Source organism: Musa acuminata, chromosome BXJ1-4, assembly GCF_036884655.1.
Source record: "Musa acuminata AAA Group cultivar baxijiao chromosome BXJ1-4, Cavendish_Baxijiao_AAA, whole genome shotgun sequence".
NCBI classification, from domain to species: Eukaryota; Viridiplantae; Streptophyta; class Magnoliopsida; order Zingiberales; family Musaceae; genus Musa; species Musa acuminata.
Window position 1 is genome coordinate 8,142,960 of NC_088330.1, and position 21,917 is coordinate 8,164,876.

Sequence of the window (21,917 nt, forward strand, 5' to 3'; positions counted from 1 at the left end):
TCATACATCTTTTTCCTACAAACTCTATATCTCATCAGTGGATTCCTTAAAATAGTAAATTATTCAGTAATATAAAATTAATATATCTCACTTCTCTTTTCTTCAATGCGTCGTCAGTAGGTAACAAAGTTTGACACACTCTCTCTCTCTCTCTCCAAGGAAACATATGGCATCACAGTCACTACCATGTAAGTTGTGATTGGCACGTCAGTCCTTGTATTATATGAAAAGAATAACCAGCTTTTGCTCTTTTGAATCACCTCAAAACAGCTTCCATGTACTGATTGCCATGTTCTTCCTCTTTACCACTTGAAGCCCATTCCCTGCAACATCATCTTCTTCTTCTGCATGACAAAAACAAGCAGACATGACATCACAAAGTCCAAATCCTACGTGACTTCCACTCACGATGTCAAGTAGATCCTAAACTAAGACTACGAGCCTATACATATACTACTGTTTACGTATGCTTGGTGTCCCCAGCAATAAAAGAAACAGCCTCACCTTCTGTCCATCGATTACAAGAGTGCCCATCCCCCCTTCTTTGTGTCCTGCGACCGCTGACAGAATGTCCAAGATTCATCCTACAGTGAGCAAGATCGATGATCAAGAAGAGCTTACGACGACGACGACGACGAACTCTCCATCGGTATGGACGGTGTGGAAGAAGTCGAGCATGGGTTTTCACGGATCGGATGGATTCTCGATATATGACGGCAAGGGAAGACTAGCATTCCGTGTCGACAATTATTCTAGGAAGCACAAGTGCTTCGCCGGCGAGATCCTGCTGATGGATGGAGATGGGAAGGCCGTCATGGCTCTGAGGCCTCAGGTAGGGCGCACAGGCTCCAGCTTCTCCTACCTCCTTCGTGAATCTTTACAGCTAATTGCGTCTGTCGCGTATCTACCAGATCTTGAGCATGCATGACAGATGGAGCGGATTCAAAGGCGAAGATGACGTCGAAACTAGTAGCAGCCCTCGAGTTTTCTCCATGAGGAGGCGATCAGTCCTTCAAGGTGGTGATGAGGCCGAGGTGTTCATGGACGCTCCAGACCGCCGATCGCCGGAGCCCGATTTCAGAACTGAAGGCTGCTTCAGGAGAAGAAACTGCAAGATCATGGACAGGGATGGTCAGGAAGTAGCTCGAATCTTTCGCAAGGAAGTGAACGAGTCGGTCACTCTGAGTGATGATGTTTTCAGCCTCATCATTCAGCCAAACATGGATGCTGAGCTGATCATGGCATTCCTGGTCGTCATGGACCGCATCTGTTAGAAGCCTTCTCTCTCTGATACAGCTCTTCGATCTCCTACCTTACACACCAAGCTGCTTGCTGTTTCTGGCAGATTATCGAATGTGGGTGGGATTACATGGAACTAATTTGTTGATGTACATTAGCTGAACTCACAGCATTTGAGCTACAATTGCTCGTTAGTCTATCTATATTTAAGCTAAAATCTTCCTATGCTTCTTTCCTTGTTAGATTTCATGGCCTGTTCATCTCAAGTAGTTTAAGCATCTTCTATCACTGCATATGTGCTGATCCCTATCACAAGAGCTGCTGCAATGTGATCGCAGTTGTTCGCGCAAAGTGTCACTCTTGGCCTTCGGTGGATCCATCACGAACATGGCACTCTGCTTCCACTGAGCTTGAGATGGTGATGGCTACGGTATTTGACATTCCAACTGTTCGATTGGCGTTGACCTTATCCGACCGCGATATGACTCAGCTGTCACTATACTCCGCCTGCTACTGGTGGAGTCTGTGTAGATCTTGAGTCAAGAAACAAGCTTTCTCGCATCCACTTCAAACCCTAACTGTGCAAAAGCTAGTTTCTTCATCGTCTGGCTTTAGCTCGAGTATCATCATTTTACTTCTTCGTCAACGATAAAAGGTTGACTGACTGTAGAAATCCTTCGGGGTGATATGATCTCCCGTTGACCCGACACATGGAGCTCACATGGGTAGATCCCACCACATTACCCGAAAAGATTTCTTGGATGGTTTAGTCAACCTAATATCTTGTCGAAGTCACTTCGTCTTCCAACAATTCAGAGTTCGCTGTGAGAGATAGGAGTTCGCTGTGGCATGCATTGGAAACTTACATGTCTTGATTTAGCATGTTTGTGTCATACTGAAAACTTACCTTAAGTAATTCTATGATTTTCTTTTAACAAAATATTAATTTTCTCTCTATCGGTTAATCTGATTATTTTTAGTATTTATTTTCTTTTAGGAATGACTGCAAAAAAGAAAAAGAAACTGTTGTGAATAAGAAGATCCGAATCCGCGGCTACTCTCTTATGTCTCACTCGAGCACCCATCGAATCACCTTATTTGTGATACGATGACCAACTGGACCCCACTATGATAACAGAATTACCAACGCTAGTTGACAAACGGGTACTGTGACGTCAGTTGAAGGGAGAATGCGGTTAACTAAATCACATAGTTGTAAGCTTCCTGCGGGTGCATCGGGTATCGTCCGCCCACAAGCGGCGACAAACCCCCGTCGGCAATTTTGGCGGCCACGAACGCCGCACATCACGTAATCAACGGACGTACAGACTCAGGACAGCTTAGTTTGAACGAGCCGCGAGAACATAAAAAATCGGCGTCAGGTGATGCACCAATTCACGCCTTATCTATTGCTATCCATGTTTGTTTCTCATGTACGCCCGCCCCGGAGCTCCTCTCAGAGCCGGAGATCAATGATGGAAGTGAGTTGCAACAAAATATGGGTGTGAGTAGCGAAGCATGGGAAGTGACGCTTCCGTCTGCTATCTATAAATATAGAGCATAAGCCCGTCTTTTCCTCCTCGAGAAATCTCACACAGGTATCTGTTCTTCCTTCTTCCCCCTCCACCCTTTCTGATGCATCTTTGTGCATCCTCCTTTCGTGTGGAACCCTTTCCGATTCTTGTCGGAAGATCTCTGTTGTCTGTGGATTCATTTCATTTAACAATGGACATTCGATTTTTGTCCTTAGATCTGTTCTCTTCGGCTCTTTCTCTGATCGATTTTGTCCGCTGGCCGCTGCATCTGTTTTCTATTGTTTTGTTTCCTTTCGAACTGGATCAATTGATTTTTTTCTTGCTCGAAGACTTGAAAGATGATCGTTTTGCTCGTATTTGGTCCTATTTCTTATTGATTACTGCGAAAATTTGTGCCTTTGTGCTTGAAGATATTGCGTATTAGAAGTATTTGGCGACATGGGCAACTCGGATTTCTCGTGGAAATTGGCAGATCATCCCAAGCTTCCCAAAGGGAAGACCGTGGCCGTTGTGGTCTTGGATGGATGGGGCGAAGCGAACCTCGACAAATACAACTGCATTCATGTTGCGGAGACTCCCACCATGGATTCGCTCAAGCAGGTGCACGTTCTTCCCGCACAAAGGATCTCCTTTTTTTTCTGTGGATCATAGTCCGATGTATGTTCTCCATGTCGACTTATGGTTATCCCTGCAATGCAATAACTAGGATTTTAGTTTCCACGATGGCTTGTTTTGTTCTTGCTGTGCAAGTTTGTTTGCTCTGTTTAGATGTCAGCTTGTTTTGAATGCTTATGTTCTGTTGCACATCTTATTTATGACACACATTCCTTTTAAAGTTTTTCAAAGTTCACTAAATGGTCATCATGTTATCTTTGTTTCCTTAAGAAGAACTTTAAATATTTCTTAAAGTTTCATGATGTGATTTTGTTTTGCATAATGCATATGATTGGTTGGACATAAGGCTTCTGTGTCTCGATTGTAATCATGCTGATTATTCGACAGTATGAATAATGTAACTTCATTAGTTGATTTTTACTTATTATGGACATGAATTTGACAATGCTATGTTAGACGTATGGCGTCTGACCTCACTGCTTAGAATTACTCTTACAGTTCACAGCATCGACAGATGTTGAGAAACCTAAATGACATCGAATTGGTGACCTTGTATACAGTCAAATTGTTTTTGAGTGTATAGATTATGGTATCAATCTTTTAGTTGTGTACATATCTGAATTTGCCACATTTTCACTTGTAAGGTTTTTTACTACGGCAAGTTCCACATTTGGTATGGATTAAAAGAACAATCGTTTGTTTTTAGTTTTCATTTGTGATTCGAACTAAATTGATGTTGTTCAGTACCTACAAACAATATCATTTACAGTCTCTTTCTGTGTTTTAAAAGGGTGCCCCAGACAAATGGAGGCTGGTTAGAGCTCATGGAACAGCTGTGGGGCTTCCTACTGAGGATGACATGGGTAACAGTGAAGTAGGCCACAATGCACTAGGGGCAGGAAGGATTTTTGCTCAAGGGTAGATTACCTAAAACTAGATTTCATATTGTCTAAACCTTGTGGTACTCTATAGGATTTCTTTCCAGAGCTTACATTGGCATTCTTTTTTATCCAAAGCTTGGCTTTGGTATTGGTATAGGCCATCCTGTCTATTATTATTATGGGATTCCAATATTCTGCAAAGGTTGCCTTCTTGGTCTTAGGCTTTTTCATAAATTCTCTTTTCTTATTCTAGTGCCAAGCTGGTGGATCTTGCACTTGCTTCTGGTAAAATTTATGAAGGCGAAGGCTTTAAGTACATCAAAGAGTGCTTTGATCAAGGAACTCTACATCTCATTGGACTATTGAGTGATGGGGGTGTACACTCACGACTAGATCAGTTGCAGGTATGCAAAAGTCTTCCCTCTTTTTTCTTTGATTGCTGCTATATGTAATTATATTGATGAATTGTTTTTTTCTTGCAGTTGCTTCTGAAAGGGTCTAGCGAGTATGGTGCCAAAAGAATATGTGTACATGTCCTCACCGATGGCCGTGATGTTTTGGATGGCTCCAGTGTTGGATTTGTGGAAACACTGGAGAATGATCTTGCTAAGCTGCGAGAGAAAGGTGTTGATGCACAAATTGCATCTGGTGGTGGTCGAATGTATGTTACTATGGATCGATACGAGGTATCTCTTTGCATATCCAATTCTTTTTTAATTATTTTCCCTATGTGAAATTCAGAAAAAACAGTTGTTAGAAAAGAAAATATCCACTTTCGGTGATTTCATGTTTCTGATTGCTGTTGCTTTTTCAAAACTATGCTCAAGCATTCCTCATGTATTTCACTTGTGCATTCTGCAGAATGACTGGGATGTCGTCAAGCGGGGGTGGGATGCACAGGTACTTGGTGAAGCACCACATAAGTTTCGAAGTGCTGTTGAAGCTGTGAAAAAGCTGAGAGAAAATCCCAAAGCCAATGATCAGTACTTGCCTCCGTTTGTTATAGTTGATGAAAGTGGCAAGGCAGTTGGTCCAATAGTGGACGGTGATGCTGTTGTAACCTTCAACTTCCGAGCAGATCGTATGGCTATGGTTGCTAAAACACTAGAATATATAGACTTTGACAAATTTGATCGTGTTCGGTTCCCGAAAATTCGATATGCTGGAATGCTTCAATACGATAGTGAACTGAAACTACCTAGCCATTACCTCGTTTCTCCTCCAGAGATAGAGAGGACATCAGGCGAATATTTAGTACACAATGGTATCCGTACCTTTGCTTGCAGGTAATTATGCTATAGCATTTCATATTTTCATGTATTTGTATATTCCATGTTGATTTGGTATTTGCCAATGAAAATGCACATCCTGTATTAAGCAAAAGTAGGGGTTACTTCTTTCATCCATCTTCTTATTAGATTATCAATTGCGCGATTGGTTTTTCTAAGCCAGCTTAAGAACTTTTTATTGATCACTATTTGTTAGGTCTTAAGTTATTTTGCATCTTCATTGTCAAGAGAAACAACATAAGAATGTTGAGGTGCCATGATGTTCTTTATTGAAGTGCTGTGTCTTGCAAGATTCCCGGATACTACAGTATTCTTGCTGATGTAAGACACTTAAAGTTAAGTGTCTTGCAATATTCCTCTCACTTTTCCTTTCATGTAAGACACTTGACTTTCTCTAAGTTGAAAGTACACAGGATTGGTTGGTAATCAGCCACGATCAACTTTTATATCTGAGGTTGGCTGATCTGTGCTGATCCAGCTTATTCTAGAACTAGAATAGATAGATCCATGGAAATGGAATCCCTTAGTAGCCAGTCTACCCAGTCCTTGGTGTGATGATGTGATTGGACATTTGGACTAACTGTTCTTTAAAACCATGCACTTGATGTGTACCAAATCATGCTTTGTACAAACATGCTGATCCTGAATGAATGCTTTTAGCTAATCTTACTATCATTTATATGGCATCTACCCTGGCATACTGATGAGAGCTATTTAATTTGTTACAACAGTGAGACTGTCAAATTTGGTCATGTCACATTTTTCTGGAATGGAAATCGATCAGGGTACTTTAACCCGACTATGGAAGAATATGTCGAAATTCCTAGTGACAGTGGAATTACATTCAATGTTCAACCCAAGATGAAGGCTGTGGAAATTGCTGAAAAGGCAAGAGATGCCATACTCAGTCACAAGTTTGACCAGGTAAAGAAATATGTTCTTAGGAACAAGCATATCAGTTTCCTGCATTACTTCGTTTGTGACATTCTCACAGGTCCGTGTGAACCTACCTAATGGAGATATGGTAGGACATACTGGTGACATAGAGGCTACTATTGTGGGTTGCAAGGCTGCTGATGAAGCTGTTAAGGTAATTTTTAATAGTTGCAGTGACTTTTGTTCCAAGATTTATGCTTCTGTAGTTGATGCTTCCTTCATGATGTATATACAGAGAATATTTACAATTAAAACCTGCCCCTGATTCCCCCTGCTTAACCTGTTAAATTGCAGAAAGTTATTCATTTGGTTCTAGAGGTCAACTGAAGTCTTTGCTAAGAAATGAACCACATAGACAATTCTTCAAACCGAGCATAAAGAAGTGTTTTAGTTCTGTAATCAATTCTCTTTGTAGCTGGTGTATCTTTTCTTTTGATCCTAGGTCTGTCAGTCAGACAACTCATATTGTCAATTTGTTCTTATCTTTAAATTAATAATTCCTGAATTAAAGGACATGGTGCCGTTCATTACAGATCATTTTGGATGCTATAAAACAAGTTGGTGGCATTTACGTTGTCACTGCAGATCATGGAAATGCTGAAGACATGGTAAAGAGGAACAAGTCTGGCCAGCCAGTATATGACAAAGCAGGGAACGTTCAGATTCTCACTTCCCATACTCTTCAACCTGTAAGCATTACTGAAAACAACTTTCTTCGGAACTTACGAGTAACATTAGTATTGTCATTTGTGTAATAGCATATCTAAGGATCATATTTATATTGCTGCAGGAACCACCACTTTAATTCTTTTTTATTATTTTATTTTCTATTCCTTTTTAGGGGGATATGTAACTCAAAACAAAGAGATACAGTGGTCTAAATGCTTTGGTGTGCCAAATTCAGAACTTATAGATTAGAATGGGAGAAGCTATGAATACAAAGAAACAATGGCCATCAGAACTGAAGAAGTGTCAGTTATTTTTATAATGAAAACGATCGTATCTTCTTCATACCATAAACAAGTAATATAGAATCTGATGCAAGGCAAAATTGAAGTATTAAGCTTTCATCAGCAGCTTATAGCTTTTAGCATCTTAGAGTAATCATATTTCTGTCATTCGAGTCCTTTATATTGGAGATTCATGATGGTCATATCTCTGAAGGTTTTAGGATTAGTTGACTTTGCATTGGAATTATTATATTTTAGTCATCATTGTCATTATAAAAATAAAATTTTGACTCCGGGGTTGATGGAATATGTGATATTGATCATGAAAAATTTTTACAGGTTCCGATAGCTATAGGAGGCCCTGGACTTGCACCGGGTGTCAGATTCCGCAATGATGTGCCTAATGGTGGTCTCGCCAATGTTGCTGCCACCATTATGAATCTGCATGGATTCGAGGCACCAAGCAACTACGAGACGACCCTCATCGAAGTAATCGACGACTAATAATAGTAGTTATCTCAAGATGAGAATCACGTCTCACTATCATAATACGCGTAGCGGAGATGTCCAAATAATCTTCTTGCGATGCAATTACTTGTTGATACCAGTGGTTGTGAAACAATATCCCCCCATTGAATTGTGCAAATAGTTTTGGTAGATTGCTTTTGGTGGTTGCACTGCAGCCTATTTGATTACATGGTAAATTGCATGAAATTGATGCAGGTTGCAGTAGTAAATAAATGCATGATGCATCCGAGTAGTATGCGAGCCATAAAAATTGCATCATTTTTTTCCAAGAAAATAAAAAATATATATATTACTTGAGATTAGATGTGGATTATCTGAAAAAGATATGAATCATAATTAAAAAAAAATGATTTACCTAATTTAATTATTCAGATAAATCTGAAATCCAATAAAATTACGATCCACTGCCATCCCTTCCCGTAACGATCTCCCATAACTGCGTGTTCTAACAAGCCGTATTCCTCGTGACGTTGATCCCTTCTCGTACCAAATACAACGCCCCAAATCCCTCCTCATTCGCCATTTGATGACGCCGTACTTGGAAAGGCGGGCATTTCAAATTTGAATGCAATATTATATGCATACTCCCCCCCCCTCCCTCTTCCACAACGTTCGCACAACGCCCACTTCTTCCTTCTCCCCCCTCCTTTCGACATTTCGTCGAACAAGTCGTGGGAGTCGTATCAGATGGCGTCGCTCACGCCGGGCGTCCTCCTCAAGCTGCTCCAGTCCATGAACACCGACGCCAGGGTCGCCGGCGAGCACCGGTCGGCGATTCTCCAGGTGGTTGGCATCGTGCCCGCCCTCTCGGCCTCCACTGGCGACGACCTCTGGCCCTCCCACGGATTTTACCTCCAGCTCTCTGACTCTGTTAACTCCACCTACGTCTCCCTCTCCGATGCCGACGCTGACGCCGTGCTCTCCAGCCGCGCCCAGCTCGGCCAGCTCGTCCACGTCGACCGCCTCCGGTTTGCCCACCCTGTTCCCCGTGCCGTAGGCCTCCGCCCCGTCCCCGGCGCCCGTCCCCACCCCTTCGTCGGCTCGCCTGACCCCCTCGTTGCCCTCTCCGCCCCTGACCATCGCGGGTTTATCATCCAGGCCGCATCCCCCGCCGAGGCTGGCCCTCCCCTCCTCCCATCCGCCTCCCACAGGTCCAATCTCCCCCACCTGGAGGAAGAGAAAAGAACCGTTTTTGCTGCCAAGGAGAACGTGGTCGTCGGCTCCGGCAAGAGCCAGAGTGATGCTGCTGGAAAGCCACGCCGGTTCTCGTCCACTGCCACATCGAAACTGACCGCCCGGAAGAATGGCCCCGGCAGCGGTAACGGCACGGGGGAGCAGCTGCGCGACCCATCTCCGGCCATGAAGACTAGCTCACGGCCTTCTTCACCTGCACTAGGAGGGAGGGCCAGCTCGAGGCCGTCGTCCCCCGTCCCGTCCAAATGCGAGGTGCCGAGTCTGGTGGGGGCCAAGGAGGATAATCGGAGGGTAGCGAGAGAGCCCGCCATCATAGTGCCGTCGAGGTACCGGCAGCCGTCGCCAGTGGGGCGTAAGGCCGCTGCATCGCCAATGGGGAGGAGGGGCTCCATGTCTCCAGCTAGAAGGCTCTCAGGCGGGTTGAAGGTAGCCTCACCGGCAACTGGAGACGGTGGAGGGAAGAAGAAGATAGGACTGGTGGTTGCAGGGATCTCAAGGGGGTCCGATTCGCTCGTGGCATCTGTGAAGTCCATCAGGAAGAGCTGGGACGATTCTTCGCCGAGCTCGGTTGTGGCTTCTGAGCCAAAAGAGAAGGAAGGATCAAAGAGCAAGTTGGACAAAGAATCATTTTTGAGAACTCAGGTACTCAATTCTATTCATTCTTCCTTGTACCGAGTGCAGTAATTTTGGGAATCACAATAGACAACTTAGATTTTCTAAAGAGTAGTCATCAATTTCATAACTGGTTTACTGGTATTACGCTGATTTAAACATGCAAATGGTAAAAGATATCACCTTTTTGATGAATCTCATTAGACATGCAACTGAGAGAGAAACATTGAGTGCAATAATCACCTTATCTTTTTGGTTTTCATTAGCTATTGCAAGTTCATGAAAATGCCATTGCAAAGAGATCCAGCAGAGTATGTTATCCTTCTCAATCATAACCTGAGGGAACAATTAGGTATCCGCTTAGTTGCTTGCTAATTTTCTTAACCATTTGTGTAGTTGTTAATTTCTAGAAGAAGTTAAATCTACAATTCAGTCCTTTTGAGCATACAATTTGAGCATCATACATTAATGGTTTTTTTTTTGACAGATGCTGGATGATATTTCCAAGTTGTGACAAATAAAATGAATACATGTTTATGATCTGTGTCTTGTGGTACAATCATTGAGCATGTTGAATGTCTATATTATTCTTGAATTCATGCAGCTTAAACCATCTTTACTGATACTTTTTCTTGTCTTTCTCCATGTATTTTCTCAATTTATTATCTAATAATCTTCATTTTTAGTTGTTGATGAATAAATCAGAAAGCCGTGTTTTTGTTCTTCAAAAACTATTTTAGGCTGCTATATCAAGGCGACTGAGCGATGCTGAAGGAGTACAAGCAAATAGCGCGGAAGCATCTTCCGATGAGAAGCGGAGAACAAGCAGGAAGACTGAATCCTTCTCTGAGTCAGACAAGAACTATATGGCCCCTAGAATTACTGTTCATGACAGGAAGTGGACTGATGGTAGCATCCCATTCAACTGCGTCTCTGATAACCTCGCAAGGCTTGGGAAGGTATACATAGCTGCTATCATCCAAAACATCTCTAGATTTCCACAATTCGGTTTATGGTCTCTGTGTTCTTGAGTTCTTATATGCTGCTGGAACATGCAGGAGGCTCTTCAAAGAAGAAGCATTGCCTCCGTAGCTGCAGCTGAGGCTTTGGAAGAGGCCTTGGTCACTGAATCCGTCGTCAGGAGTCTAAGGTGACCATTTCTGGGTATCTTAATGCCGAAAAGGAGACCAATTATGTTTTGTGATCGACTAAATCCACTGCTAATTATTTCTTCTTCAGCATGTTTTCTGAACTCTGTTCACTGTCCAAGACCAGCAACCCCGTGCCAACTATCGACCGATTTCTATCCATCTACGATGATGTTTTGAAGTGCAGCACCGTCGCCGAGTCTCTCTGTGCCAACCGCAATGGTGGTGATGGACTGAAGGACGCAACACTAACCGAGCGGAGCAGACTGGCTTCTCTCTGGGTTGAGGCAGCCTTAGCCACAGACCTTGAAGTCATCCACTTGCTAAACAACGCGCGCCTGCCGAAGCATAAGGCCTCAGAGAAACAAGTAGATCCTCCAAGAACAAGCCTGTCGAAGAGGCAATCCTTCGGAACTCCTGCAAAGAGCCACCAGTACAAGGTTCTTCCTTGTTCCACATCTAACACCTGGACAAGAGGCCATGGCGTGAGTGAAACAGCGGACCTCGGCAGAGCCCTCAGACATGAAATGCAGATTTGGTTTCTGAGGTTCGTGGAGGTAGCAATCGATGGTGGATTCCGTTTGTTTGGCGAGACCACGGACAATGCTCGGGAGGCTAATCGCAAGGACAGCAGCAAAGTAGCAGCAGTTCTGTCGCAGCTGAAGCGGATCAATGATTGGCTGGACGGGGTAGGAAGAACAGCTGAAGGAGGGGAGACTCTGAGGGAGAAGATCGAGCGGCTGAAGCGCAAGATCTATGGGTTTGTCATCGCTCACGTTGGATCTGCATTCGACACCTCCATCTCACTTACAAAGGTGTGACCTTGGGACTTGGATTATGATGTATAATCTTGAGACTCTCTTGATGTTAATGGTTAATTATTTCGGAGTTAATTCAATATTATTAATTTAGTGTGGTGGGTGCAATCCTTTTCTCATTTCGTGATTTCTCAGAGAAATGTGACATGGACACATTGGTTTAGTATAATGGTCATAAAGTTGTACAAGAAAGATGAGTGGCCAACCGATTGGGTTAATTTAACGTTTGTAACAGTTGGATGGTATGATATTAATGCATATTATAAAGTCTAGACTTAGCAAATTTAATGTGTAATGTCTTAATTATATTTAAATTAAATGCTTTTGAATTGTTCTTAAAATGTTAGGTGAATTCTTGAAAAAGAGTTTATAAGTTTGAGGATTTTTCTAATAACTCAATTTTGAAAAAATTTTAATCATCATTTTATCTTTATCATTATTGGACTCAATATTGCCTCCCATTGTGCATCGTCGCCTTTGCTATTTATTATCTTCTTTTTCTATTGCTTCCATCATCATTTTTATGCTCTCACCTGATCCAAAAATATTATAGATGCAAAAATGGATGCCCATGCTAGCCCTATCTACCCTTGTCGAATCCTAGGACATCATACATGCGAACAAAGGAGGCCAATGGGATTAATTTGTTTGTAGATGTATCAACATGGACAGTCTACACACAAAGGAGATGGTCGACTGGGTTAACTTTTACATAAAAGATATAAGCAACTAAGGGAAGAGAACGATGGGCAAGATAGAGAGCCATGGTCGATAGAGGTAGGATAGTCATAAAAAGATTACTTTTGGAAAAATTTCAAAGTGCGGTTGCTGTACGAAAAATTTTCAAACTTTAAATTTTTTTAAAAATTCAACCTAAAACATTTAAATAATTTTTTTATTAAAAAGTAAAAAAATACGAATATTATAAAATCTAATACAAGTGACCAATTTCTTTCTTCCTTCAATTGACATTTTTATGGAAATTAAACAAGAAATAACAGCAGAAAAAAACTTAAAATTAGTATTATTTTATTATAAATGTATGTCTATTTGAGGTTGTTGGCAGCTCCACATCATTAATACCACAACCACATCCATCCCCCTTACTCACCCCATCACTACTAACTCGCTCTCTCTCTCTCTCTCTCTCTCGACTACGATGAAGGAATCCGGTGGCTTAGAGCAACGCAGGCGCCGCCAACGTTGGTTCTGCTGCGTTCTCTGCATCCTCGTCCTCGTCCTCCTAATCGTCACGGCCGTCGTCCTCGCACTCACCGTCTTCAAGATCCGCGACCCGACGGGTGAGCTCGTCTCCGTCACGGTCTCCGGTGTCTCTCCGCGCGTCGATCTCCCCGCCCTGCGCGTGGAGCTCAACGTGACCCTCGACCTGGCGGTGCGCGTCCACAACCGCAACTACGCAGCCTTCACCCACGCCCCCGGCGGCCGCACCAGCCTTCTGTACCGCGGAACCCAGGTCGGGGAGGCCGACGTGGCGCCCGGCCGGATCCCGTCTCGGGGGTCGGAGCTCCTCCAGCTCGCCCTGGCGGTGGAGGTGGACCGGATCGTGGCGGAGCTCGGCAGCCTTCTGTCGGACGTCGTCGCGGGGGCGGTGGCATTCGACACGGTGACGAGGCTGCCGGGTCGGGTCACCTTCCTGGGGTTCATAAAGCGCCACGCAGTGGCCACCTCCGACTGCCACGTGGTCATCGGCGTCTCCGACCTCAGCGTGCGCAGCCAGGATTGTACGTATAAGACAAACCTCTAACCTCACGGGGGATGAGGGGAAGCCGGTGCTATCACCGTGCTGTCCATGTATTAGGTATGGGTATAGATACGAGTCGTGTACGTATACAGTCGACATTTGTTCATGATATTTCTATTAAAAACTTTCGGATGAATTTTATTTGCTTGACGGATAATAATTCGACATGAAAATAATTCGTAGATAGTGTGTCTATTATCTATGTGATTTAGAGGATACATATAAATAGCGAAGACGAATTTTGATCCATGCAACCTGGCCTTGACCTACAACAACCAACAGCAGCTACAGATCCTTAGACAGAGTCCATAACAAAGCCAAACTATCTTGTTGGTGGCATCTTCCTCGATCAAAGGAAAACAATGGAGAGGGCTGACGCAGGCCGTAGGATTGTGCCGGATGGCCCGAGTGCATCGGCCATTACCAGGAGGCAGCCATGAGGGGGCTCGGTGAGCTGGTGAGGCGAGGGGATGGCTCCCTGAGGGAAGACAAGCGCAAGTCGTTCGACGCTTCTGAGGCGAAGCGACGGCCTCACCGGAGACGGGGGTTGAAGACGACGGAGGAGACGGATAGGTTCCCCTCCCTCGCGAGTGACCATGGTGTGGCCGGGGGAGACTCGAAAACACATCATACGATCTAAGAGTAATGAATGCATAGTTACGAACCGTGTAGAACGCCAAAAGGCAACAAGGAAAGCAGGAAACATGGCGAGGGACAGTTGTTGCAGCTTTTGCAACGTTCGATGTTACACCTGTGTGAATCATACAGACGGCAGAGCTCAATACACAGTAAACAAAATAATGAAGTGGTGTGTACTTCCACACGCTGCAGTCACAAATGTCACTGCCATGTCTCGTGTGATCAACACCTTTACAGGCAATCTTTGAAGACATCAGCAATATTTAATTTGCAGAGCGGAAGAGAGAGCATCCAAAACAGTGACTACAATTCTAAAGAACCACATGCGGACAGCACTGATGACATCTCATTTTGAGTTTGTAGACCTGAGCAGAACTGTACTTTCACTGTTGATGCACGAGGAGCAGCATCCTGAATCTTTTCAAATCTTTGATGCAGTAGTGGAGACACACACAGTGCCGAGCCTTGAAACAAATCTACAAGTGCAGCTCTTAATATATGGTGCCTTGCTCAAGTTTCAAGATGGGCAGAGATGAGACAGGGATTGCCAAAGATGAGGGAGGAGGCCACAATATCATCTCTCGAGTTCCAACTTGAGATTGGGTTCATAACTACTCGCTGAATTCCTGGGATGTTATCTTGCTTCGAAGAAGATGGTGAAGGAGGAAGAAGATAGAGGAAGAGGTGTAATGGCCAACGCATGTAAAAGAAGAGAGAGAGGGAGCTCCCTTCAGTCCAAGTATGGAATGGAAGAGAGAGAATAATCTCCCGCATCATTCACTCATTCACACAGTAGCAATCTCAGAACCCAAACCCTTTTCCTTCTGCTGCCATGTGGAGTAGAGAATTGTGTCCGCTTCCTTTCTACTGGGTGTTTGAGCGAATGAGTCGGCAGCTGATTCAAACCCTACAACCATCCATGAGTGGACTGAAGGAAGCTCTCTCAAACACAGTTTTCAGATTCTATTTTAGTAGGAAGACAGACATAAGAACAAATTACTTCGCAAATCACATGTAGAATTTTCTTTTGATATCGCGAAACATCGAATTTAATTACGAGATTGGTAGAGTTACGGAGGATAAGGTGTAAGAACTTAACATTCCTAACAACAAAGAACAGCCTTACCATATGCTTGTGCAGATTCTGTGTCTACAGATTGCAAGGAAGCAGAATCACCTTGCAGTCTTACCTTACCTAAGCATAACGCAAGAAGAACTGCATGGGTTTATTATCATTGGCAATGAGTAGAGCAGAGTTATATCATCTTATTTTTTGGATGTAAATCTTTCTGAAGGGATATTTTCTAGGATAAATCAACAACCATAATTCAACTAAGCGTGCAGATGAGGGAAACATGCGAAGAACAACATTTCTAACAAAAACGAACAGTCAAAATTTGGTGAAAATTCGTAATAATGTGAAAAAAAAGAAGCAATAAACATAAGATAATACAGTTGATTGCAGGCTCAACTTTATGGGGATTCCAAATCTTTAGGAAGCATTCCCAACTATCTATTTGAGCTACAACAGCTAATGTTTTTTGTTCTAAGTTTACATGGAAAAAGCTGCAGCGAGTTAATAAAACTCATCCTCAGAAAGAGAGAGAGAGAGAGAGAGAGAGAAAAGAAGGAAAAAACATGGATTTTGGTCATCAATCCCTTCAGAAACACAGTGCTTGAAGAAACTACAGTGTAGATCTAGAGAAAGAGGAGAACGAGAGAAGGAGAGAGAGAGGAAAAGAGAGAAGTCTGACCTTCACAGTTCTTCCCAGCAATGGAAGGGGTCTTTAGTATGAGTAACCCCATCTACGAAACCCTAATTTCTATCTTCACCAGGCAGAGCTGCACACATGTCAACAGGCAAAGAAAAGGGCAGAAATATAGCCAGTACATGCATTTCTGAGGACATGATGATAATAAAGGAGAAACATCGCAGGATGATATGATCCTAAACATACAGATAATTTCCTTCCAACCCTATTTTGAGCTTCCAAGAAACGAAGAAAGACAACAAGAGTTGACCACCCAAGACACTACATATGTGCATGACCGAGGCACAAAAAAAGGCTGTATAAATCACCATAAAGCATGTCAAAGAAGGAAGAAGAGAAGAATGATAAGAAGATACCGATCAAAATAAAAGGTCAATCCGGAAGAGAGGCTGCACATAACATGAGTCGGAAACAAGAAAGAAAAGAGAGGAGAGATGAGCATAAACCAAGAGAAGGGGAATGAGAGATATATAGAAGAGGTCCGTCCTAGGCTGATACAGTGGAACCCCCCTTTGGAGATGAGAACTGTGGATGAGTGATGAAGAGAGAGAGAGAGAGAGAGAGAGAGTTCATGGGAGTTAGAACCAAGAGAGAGGGACGCAAAGGGCAGGCGGTGGCAGAAGCAACCAACACGTGAAGAGGATTCATCTGCGCGACCTCTTCGAGTTATCTGCCCGCTGCAGCAGAGATCTAATGGAGGTGTGTCCAAAAGCCTAAAAGGAGGCATTGACAACAGGTGCAGGCCTGAGCTCAGTGTGCGTCGTACTGCCCCTTTGACTGCCTTTCTCACTCCAGATTGGGCGGGGTAAACAGTGCAGGGAAATTGGTGGTGCTCCCCATGCGCCCTGGGCCACCGATGCCAGTGTACTACTGTAGCGACATGGAAAGGATTAGAGAGAGAGAGAGAGAGAGCGCCATTCGGATGACAAGGTGAGATGGGAAACTGACGGTGGAGGGCTCGCCGCAAGCTGCCGAGGGAGAGCATAGTATTTGGTGCTGGTGCAATAAGAGGTGTCGTCATGCATGGATTGGCGCCAATCAAAGCTTAGCGTTGTAGCACATACAGCAGGAGCCACAGTACGTACTTTGTCCCCCGCATATGTCATGGTGTTTGGGGTGGTGGGATTTCTTGCACTTATCCATTCAAGTCACCATTCCAAGTCCTGTTCAAAGGAATAAGGGTTTCCATGCCATATCCATGTTTTGTGTCTCCCATCGGATCCTACCAAATGTCCCATCATATTAATTTAGATAGCAATGGATCCATTCACCAATCAACACAACTTTGTCAGTGTTGATTTAGCTGAAAAAAATGCATTCATCAAATGATTATTATAAACCCAATTGATTGATTCAAAGTAAAGAGAGTTAAGAAGATTATTCTATTTTATGCATGTCAAGCCAAAGATGAGCTGGTACTATTAGCACGTAATCAATCATTATTGTAAATTCTTATTCCAATAAATGATCATCCTTGAACTAAAACCAGACATCATCTCTAATCATTATCATTGTATGGATGGTAAAAATAATAGCATTATATTTTACCAAATAATTTTTTCCTATTATCGATGGCTAAGATCGCAAGTCATGTGAATGTTTATCGCAAAAATATCTTCAAGAGTGCATTTTGGAGAGGACAAAAGTGATTTGAGATTTCAAGGGCATCATAATTTTGTTTCTAGTATGAATGATGAATGATGCATTAAATCATTAACATATCAATGAAATCATTTATGAGATTATCATTATAATTAATAGGACTTAACCCACTTTTCAAGGGTTGAATTTGTGAGTCATCATATTAACCAAATACTAATTACAATCAAATTCTAATTCATACAACAAAATAAAATAAAATAGAATCTCAACACAATTTACTTCTAGGGTTCAATTCTAGGTCTAACCAACATACAAAATTTCTAGTATTGGTATTGTTACTACTATTACAAATCATATTTTGGGGGTTACAAGTACTTTTTAATATATTTTTCAATGTAATTATATTTCCATGGAAAGAAAACAACAAAGTTCTTGAGGTGTTTCTCTCTTCTTCAAAGAGAATATGTTTGATCAAATTAAATTGCAAGCCACCTTCACCTTCTCCATGACAGTCCATCATCTTTTATTCTTTTTGGATAATTTGACTCAAAAGGATAATTTAGAATTTTATCCATCCATTCTAAAGTCTTCAAATCCAAAACTCTATACAATAATTCCCAATATTACATGGACATGCCTCCACATCAACACTAAATATGAATATCATTATCAAATAACATATGACAATAAAATAATAAAAATCCTTTCACTTATCTCATACTCATCATTTCCTACAAAATCAGAAACTATAATAATAATAATAATAATGTTTTCTTCTTTTTTTCTTCCAACTGCCAAAGCAACGACCTTGCGACGGTTGCGTTACTTAAAAACCTAATGCACTGGTTCTCGCACCACTCGCTGGTGTACCGGTATGATGATTGGGAAGAAGAGGTAGATTCTGAGGGACCCGTGGAGGGGTCCGTTTCTGCCTCTCGGGTTGGAAGAGTCGGGTGAGTTGGGAATTACTATTTTTTATTGGTTTATGATGTTTATATTTCGTGCCGCCACGCGCTCTTCGCCTGTTTACACGGCGAGTCGTACAGTTTTCGAAGAGGAGGAAGAAGAAGAAGACGAAGACGACGACGAAGAAGAAGAAGAAGAGCAAAAGGAGAGACTTTTGGTTCGCTCAGCGGCGTCGCGGGCCAATGGCGTACCGGAGGAGGCACAGCGCGACGAAGTCGACCACCTTCGAGGACTGCCGGTCGTTCTTGGAGGAGCCGCCGTCGCCGCTCCCGGCCCAGCCCGCCCGGGCTTCCTCTGCCTATAGCCGCTCCGCCTCCTTCACATCTTCCTCCGTCTCAGCCTACCGGGATTCCGATCGACGGAGGCGTACCCAGGTGTGACCTCCGCTCCTCCGTCATTTTCCACTTTCTTCCCTTCGTTTCGTGCTCCTCGGATTCCGCCGATGGGATCTTCGTTTCGTTGATTTAGCGATTGATCGTCCCATGATCCCTGAATTTTGCCTGTGTCCTTCATCTTAGGGATGGAAATCGATATGCGAATTTGAGTCGATGTATCTTAGATTAGGTTTATTTGATTTGCGATTCGAAAAGGCCTCATCAGATAAGACGCAATTGGGCAAAGAACATATACTCTGAAACATAGATCAAGAGAAACATAGGCTCAATTTCTTGATCTTTAAGTGCATTTGAGGTCTGAGGAAATTACATGCTATTGTTTGATGTATATGCAAAGACCATCCATGGTTCTCCTTGTTGCATTCTCCCAAACAATTCATTTGAGTCCATCAATACCACTTAACATATTCGATTCCTTCTCTTTTTTTTGGGTGGGAGAGGGAAGCAATTGCATTATCACATCAAGAACACAACAGGTTTCTGTTAATTGGCTTTGCCAGACAAGATAAGCTTTTTCTTTCATCAAATGGCTTTGGTGAAGAACACATTTTTTATCTGGTAGAAATACTTATATTTGTTTCTTTCAACTCAAAATAATCAGGCAATCTTGTTTGTGAGGTTATGGCACATTAAGATCGGTTCGATGCTTCTCGGAAAATGTCTGGTCATAATTATTATTTAGGGTGATCACATTTGCCTTACCGAAAAATTAGTGTCTATGTACTTGTAGCTTTTACTTGAACTATGATTTTGGATCTAATGACATAACATTTTGTTTCCTTTTTGCTTTGCTGTGGTGTTTTTCCCATTGGAGGAGTGAACCTTCTTTAGTATTCCAAGCTTTGGATTATGATCCATACTCTTCCCAGTTGTTGCACAACTGCAATTGCTTTGGATACTGAGACTCAAATCCTAAATGCAGTTCCAATCACCTTTAATATCTGAAAACCACCAGAGCACAAAAGTCTTAACATCTTGGGGAGGATCTGATAAAATAGCTTCTTCTCTGAGGGAGATTGGTGGCACAAGCAAAAGTGAATTTGAGGTGAGTTCCTGTAAACCTCATTGACTCCAGTGATTTTAGTTCAGCTGTCAACTCAATTAACTATCTGCAGCATTTCATCCAAAGGTAGCAAACATCATCCTTTGCTCTGTTTGCCTGAATGATCCATGACATGTCATTATTTTCAGAGTTCTGCTTCCGGAGTCTTATGATGGCTCATTTTTTGATAGGAAGAACATATGACAGCCGACATGATCCAAGAAACAGGGAAGCTGCAAATTAGAAGAAAACCTGGAGTTTCTGATACCACATTTCAATTTGCAGAACCATCTACCCCAACCAATCTGAATCATAACCAAGTCGGCTCCGAGGTCCAAGCGAAGGTTTCTGGCGATGTAAGGTGGCAACTGTGTATTGCTTGATTGCATAAAAGACCACTTTCACCATTATTGTTGGCTAAATTAATTCTCTTGCATAGTATGGTCAACTAGTAAGACACCTCAAATTTCCGAAAATGGAATTTTGTGCTTGAAACCATAAACTTAGGTTGTGCACTGTTGCTTCTGGGCATAAATGGTCTAAGACAATATCGTAGACAAGACTAAGGTAGTGCAATTCATAGACATCTGAGCTTCTTTTTGTTGGTCACTAGTCACTACACATTTTCTGCAAATGTCTTGTTGTCCTTCCTTGTTCATTGTAGATTTTAGCTGCCTTTGAAGTATCATTTATTTGTAGTTGTTTCTTCCTTTTCTCTCTTGTTGCAGGTTGCAAATGTAATGGCTGCTAAGGCAAAGCTTCTTCTGAGGGAACTAAAGATCGTTAAAGCTGACTTGGCTACTGCGAAGGAGAGATGTGCTAAGCTTGAAGAGGAGAACAAGACATTGCGGGAGAATCGCCAGAAAGGAGAAACGCCGGCAGATGATGACCTGGTTTGCATTCCTGCTTTCTCATTTCTTAGCTGTTTGCTTACGATGTTTCCTAATTTAACCTTCAATGGATTCTCTCTCTCTCTCTCTCTCCATTTACATTTGCTGTTGTGGCTGACGCAGATACGCCTCCAGTTGGAGACATTACTGGCTGAAAAGGCCAGGCTGGCGCATGAAAACTCCATCTACGCAAGGGAGAACCGATTCCTCAGGGAGACAGTGGAGTACCATCAGTTCACCATGCAGGAGGACATCGTCTACTTGGATGACCAAGGCATTGAAGAGGAGGCCGAAGCGTACCCCATCCACCAAATGCAACCATTTTACGCACCATTGCAATCGGTACCCGAAGGGTCCTCCCCTGTCCTCCCTTCGAGTCCTTCACCCAGCATGCACTCATCATCATCCGAACTTAATACCACTGCAGAAACTATGCCTACCGCTGAAGGCTCGATGATGATGATGCAGCAGCAGCAGCAGCAGCAGCATCCTTACCCATTTTGAGATGCGACTGGCACTGTTCCTTCCTTCAATTTTTGTTTTCGTTTTTCTTTTTGGGGGGTGTTTGTTTGTGGTCAGGGGTTTTATTTATTCTTTTTTGTCATTACACATTTACACACCCACAACTATAATGTATACCTCTGTCTCTGCTCACCGCCGCTGCTGTGTGGTTCTGGACATTTTCTTTTTGGTTATAAGATACATCCTCAGATTTCAAACTGTGTGTGCATTCTATTCATTTCTTCGTTTGGTTATTTGTGTAGTAGTTAGCATATCTATTCATTTAGCTATTCTAAATGAATTAGAAATGCTGGAGGAGCAGTCCAACCACAATCCATAAAGCAATAATGTCGAGACCAAAGCTGAAAAGTGTGAAAAATAACCCATAAATCTGCGAGATAACTCTAACTATAAAATCTCAAGAAGAATTAGAAGGAAAATAGAGAGGGGAAAAAAAAAAAGAGAGAGATGAAGGGTGTAGGAATAAGAAGGAAGAGAAGAAAAGACAACATAAGAAGTAGAAGAGGAAGGAAAAGAGATGAAGGAAAAAGGAGGATGAGGAGGAAGAGAACCAGAAAAAGGAGGAAGGAAATGGGTGACAAA

General features: G+C 42.7%; 5 protein-coding genes and 1 long non-coding RNA gene across 6 annotated transcripts; 5 read left to right on the forward strand and 1 right to left on the reverse strand.

Annotated features, from left to right (window-relative positions):
• Window positions 1-499: 499 nt before the first annotated feature.
• On the forward strand, window positions 500-1,402 carry LOC135672393 (protein LURP-one-related 8-like). Its single transcript, XM_065180869.1, has 2 exons — window positions 500-832; window positions 912-1,402. The coding sequence occupies exons 1-2, from the start codon at window positions 569-571 to the stop codon at window positions 1,272-1,274; spliced, it is 627 nt and encodes a 208-aa protein (XP_065036941.1). The 5' UTR covers window positions 500-568; the 3' UTR covers window positions 1,275-1,402.
• A 1,286-nt stretch (window positions 1,403-2,688) lies between these two features.
• Window positions 2,689-8,156, forward strand: LOC103981096 (2,3-bisphosphoglycerate-independent phosphoglycerate mutase). The gene is made up of 10 exons (XM_009397698.3): window positions 2,689-2,837; window positions 3,185-3,374; window positions 4,180-4,307; window positions 4,524-4,674; window positions 4,753-4,956; window positions 5,132-5,556; window positions 6,291-6,483; window positions 6,554-6,649; window positions 7,029-7,184; window positions 7,785-8,156. Exons 2-10 carry the CDS (start codon window positions 3,213-3,215, stop codon window positions 7,947-7,949), a joined length of 1,680 nt encoding a protein of 559 aa, XP_009395973.2. The 5' UTR covers window positions 2,689-2,837; window positions 3,185-3,212; the 3' UTR covers window positions 7,950-8,156.
• A 402-nt stretch (window positions 8,157-8,558) lies between these two features.
• Window positions 8,559-11,853, forward strand: LOC135645347 (uncharacterized). Its single transcript, XM_065163654.1, has 4 exons — window positions 8,559-9,809; window positions 10,520-10,738; window positions 10,838-10,929; window positions 11,019-11,853. The coding sequence occupies exons 1-4, from the start codon at window positions 8,661-8,663 to the stop codon at window positions 11,746-11,748; spliced, it is 2,190 nt and encodes a 729-aa protein (XP_065019726.1). The 5' UTR covers window positions 8,559-8,660; the 3' UTR covers window positions 11,749-11,853.
• Window positions 11,854-12,834: 981 nt separating this feature from the next.
• Window positions 12,835-13,657, forward strand: LOC135645352 (uncharacterized). Its single transcript, XM_065163665.1, has one exon. It carries the CDS (start codon window positions 12,905-12,907, stop codon window positions 13,508-13,510), a length of 606 nt encoding a protein of 201 aa, XP_065019737.1. The 5' UTR covers window positions 12,835-12,904; the 3' UTR covers window positions 13,511-13,657.
• A 634-nt stretch (window positions 13,658-14,291) lies between these two features.
• Window positions 14,292-16,659, reverse strand: LOC135645358 (uncharacterized). The gene is made up of 2 exons (XR_010498745.1): window positions 15,901-16,659; window positions 14,292-15,053 (listed from the first exon to the last, which is right to left on the reverse strand). It is a non-coding gene; the product is annotated as an uncharacterized LOC135645358 (long non-coding RNA).
• A 1,918-nt stretch (window positions 16,660-18,577) lies between these two features.
• Window positions 18,578-21,548, forward strand: LOC103981648 (uncharacterized). Its single transcript, XM_009398391.3, has 5 exons — window positions 18,578-18,860; window positions 19,804-19,926; window positions 20,115-20,279; window positions 20,652-20,816; window positions 20,937-21,548. Exons 1-5 carry the CDS (start codon window positions 18,669-18,671, stop codon window positions 21,315-21,317), a joined length of 1,026 nt encoding a protein of 341 aa, XP_009396666.2. The 5' UTR covers window positions 18,578-18,668; the 3' UTR covers window positions 21,318-21,548.
• Window positions 21,549-21,917: the final 369 nt, after the last annotated feature.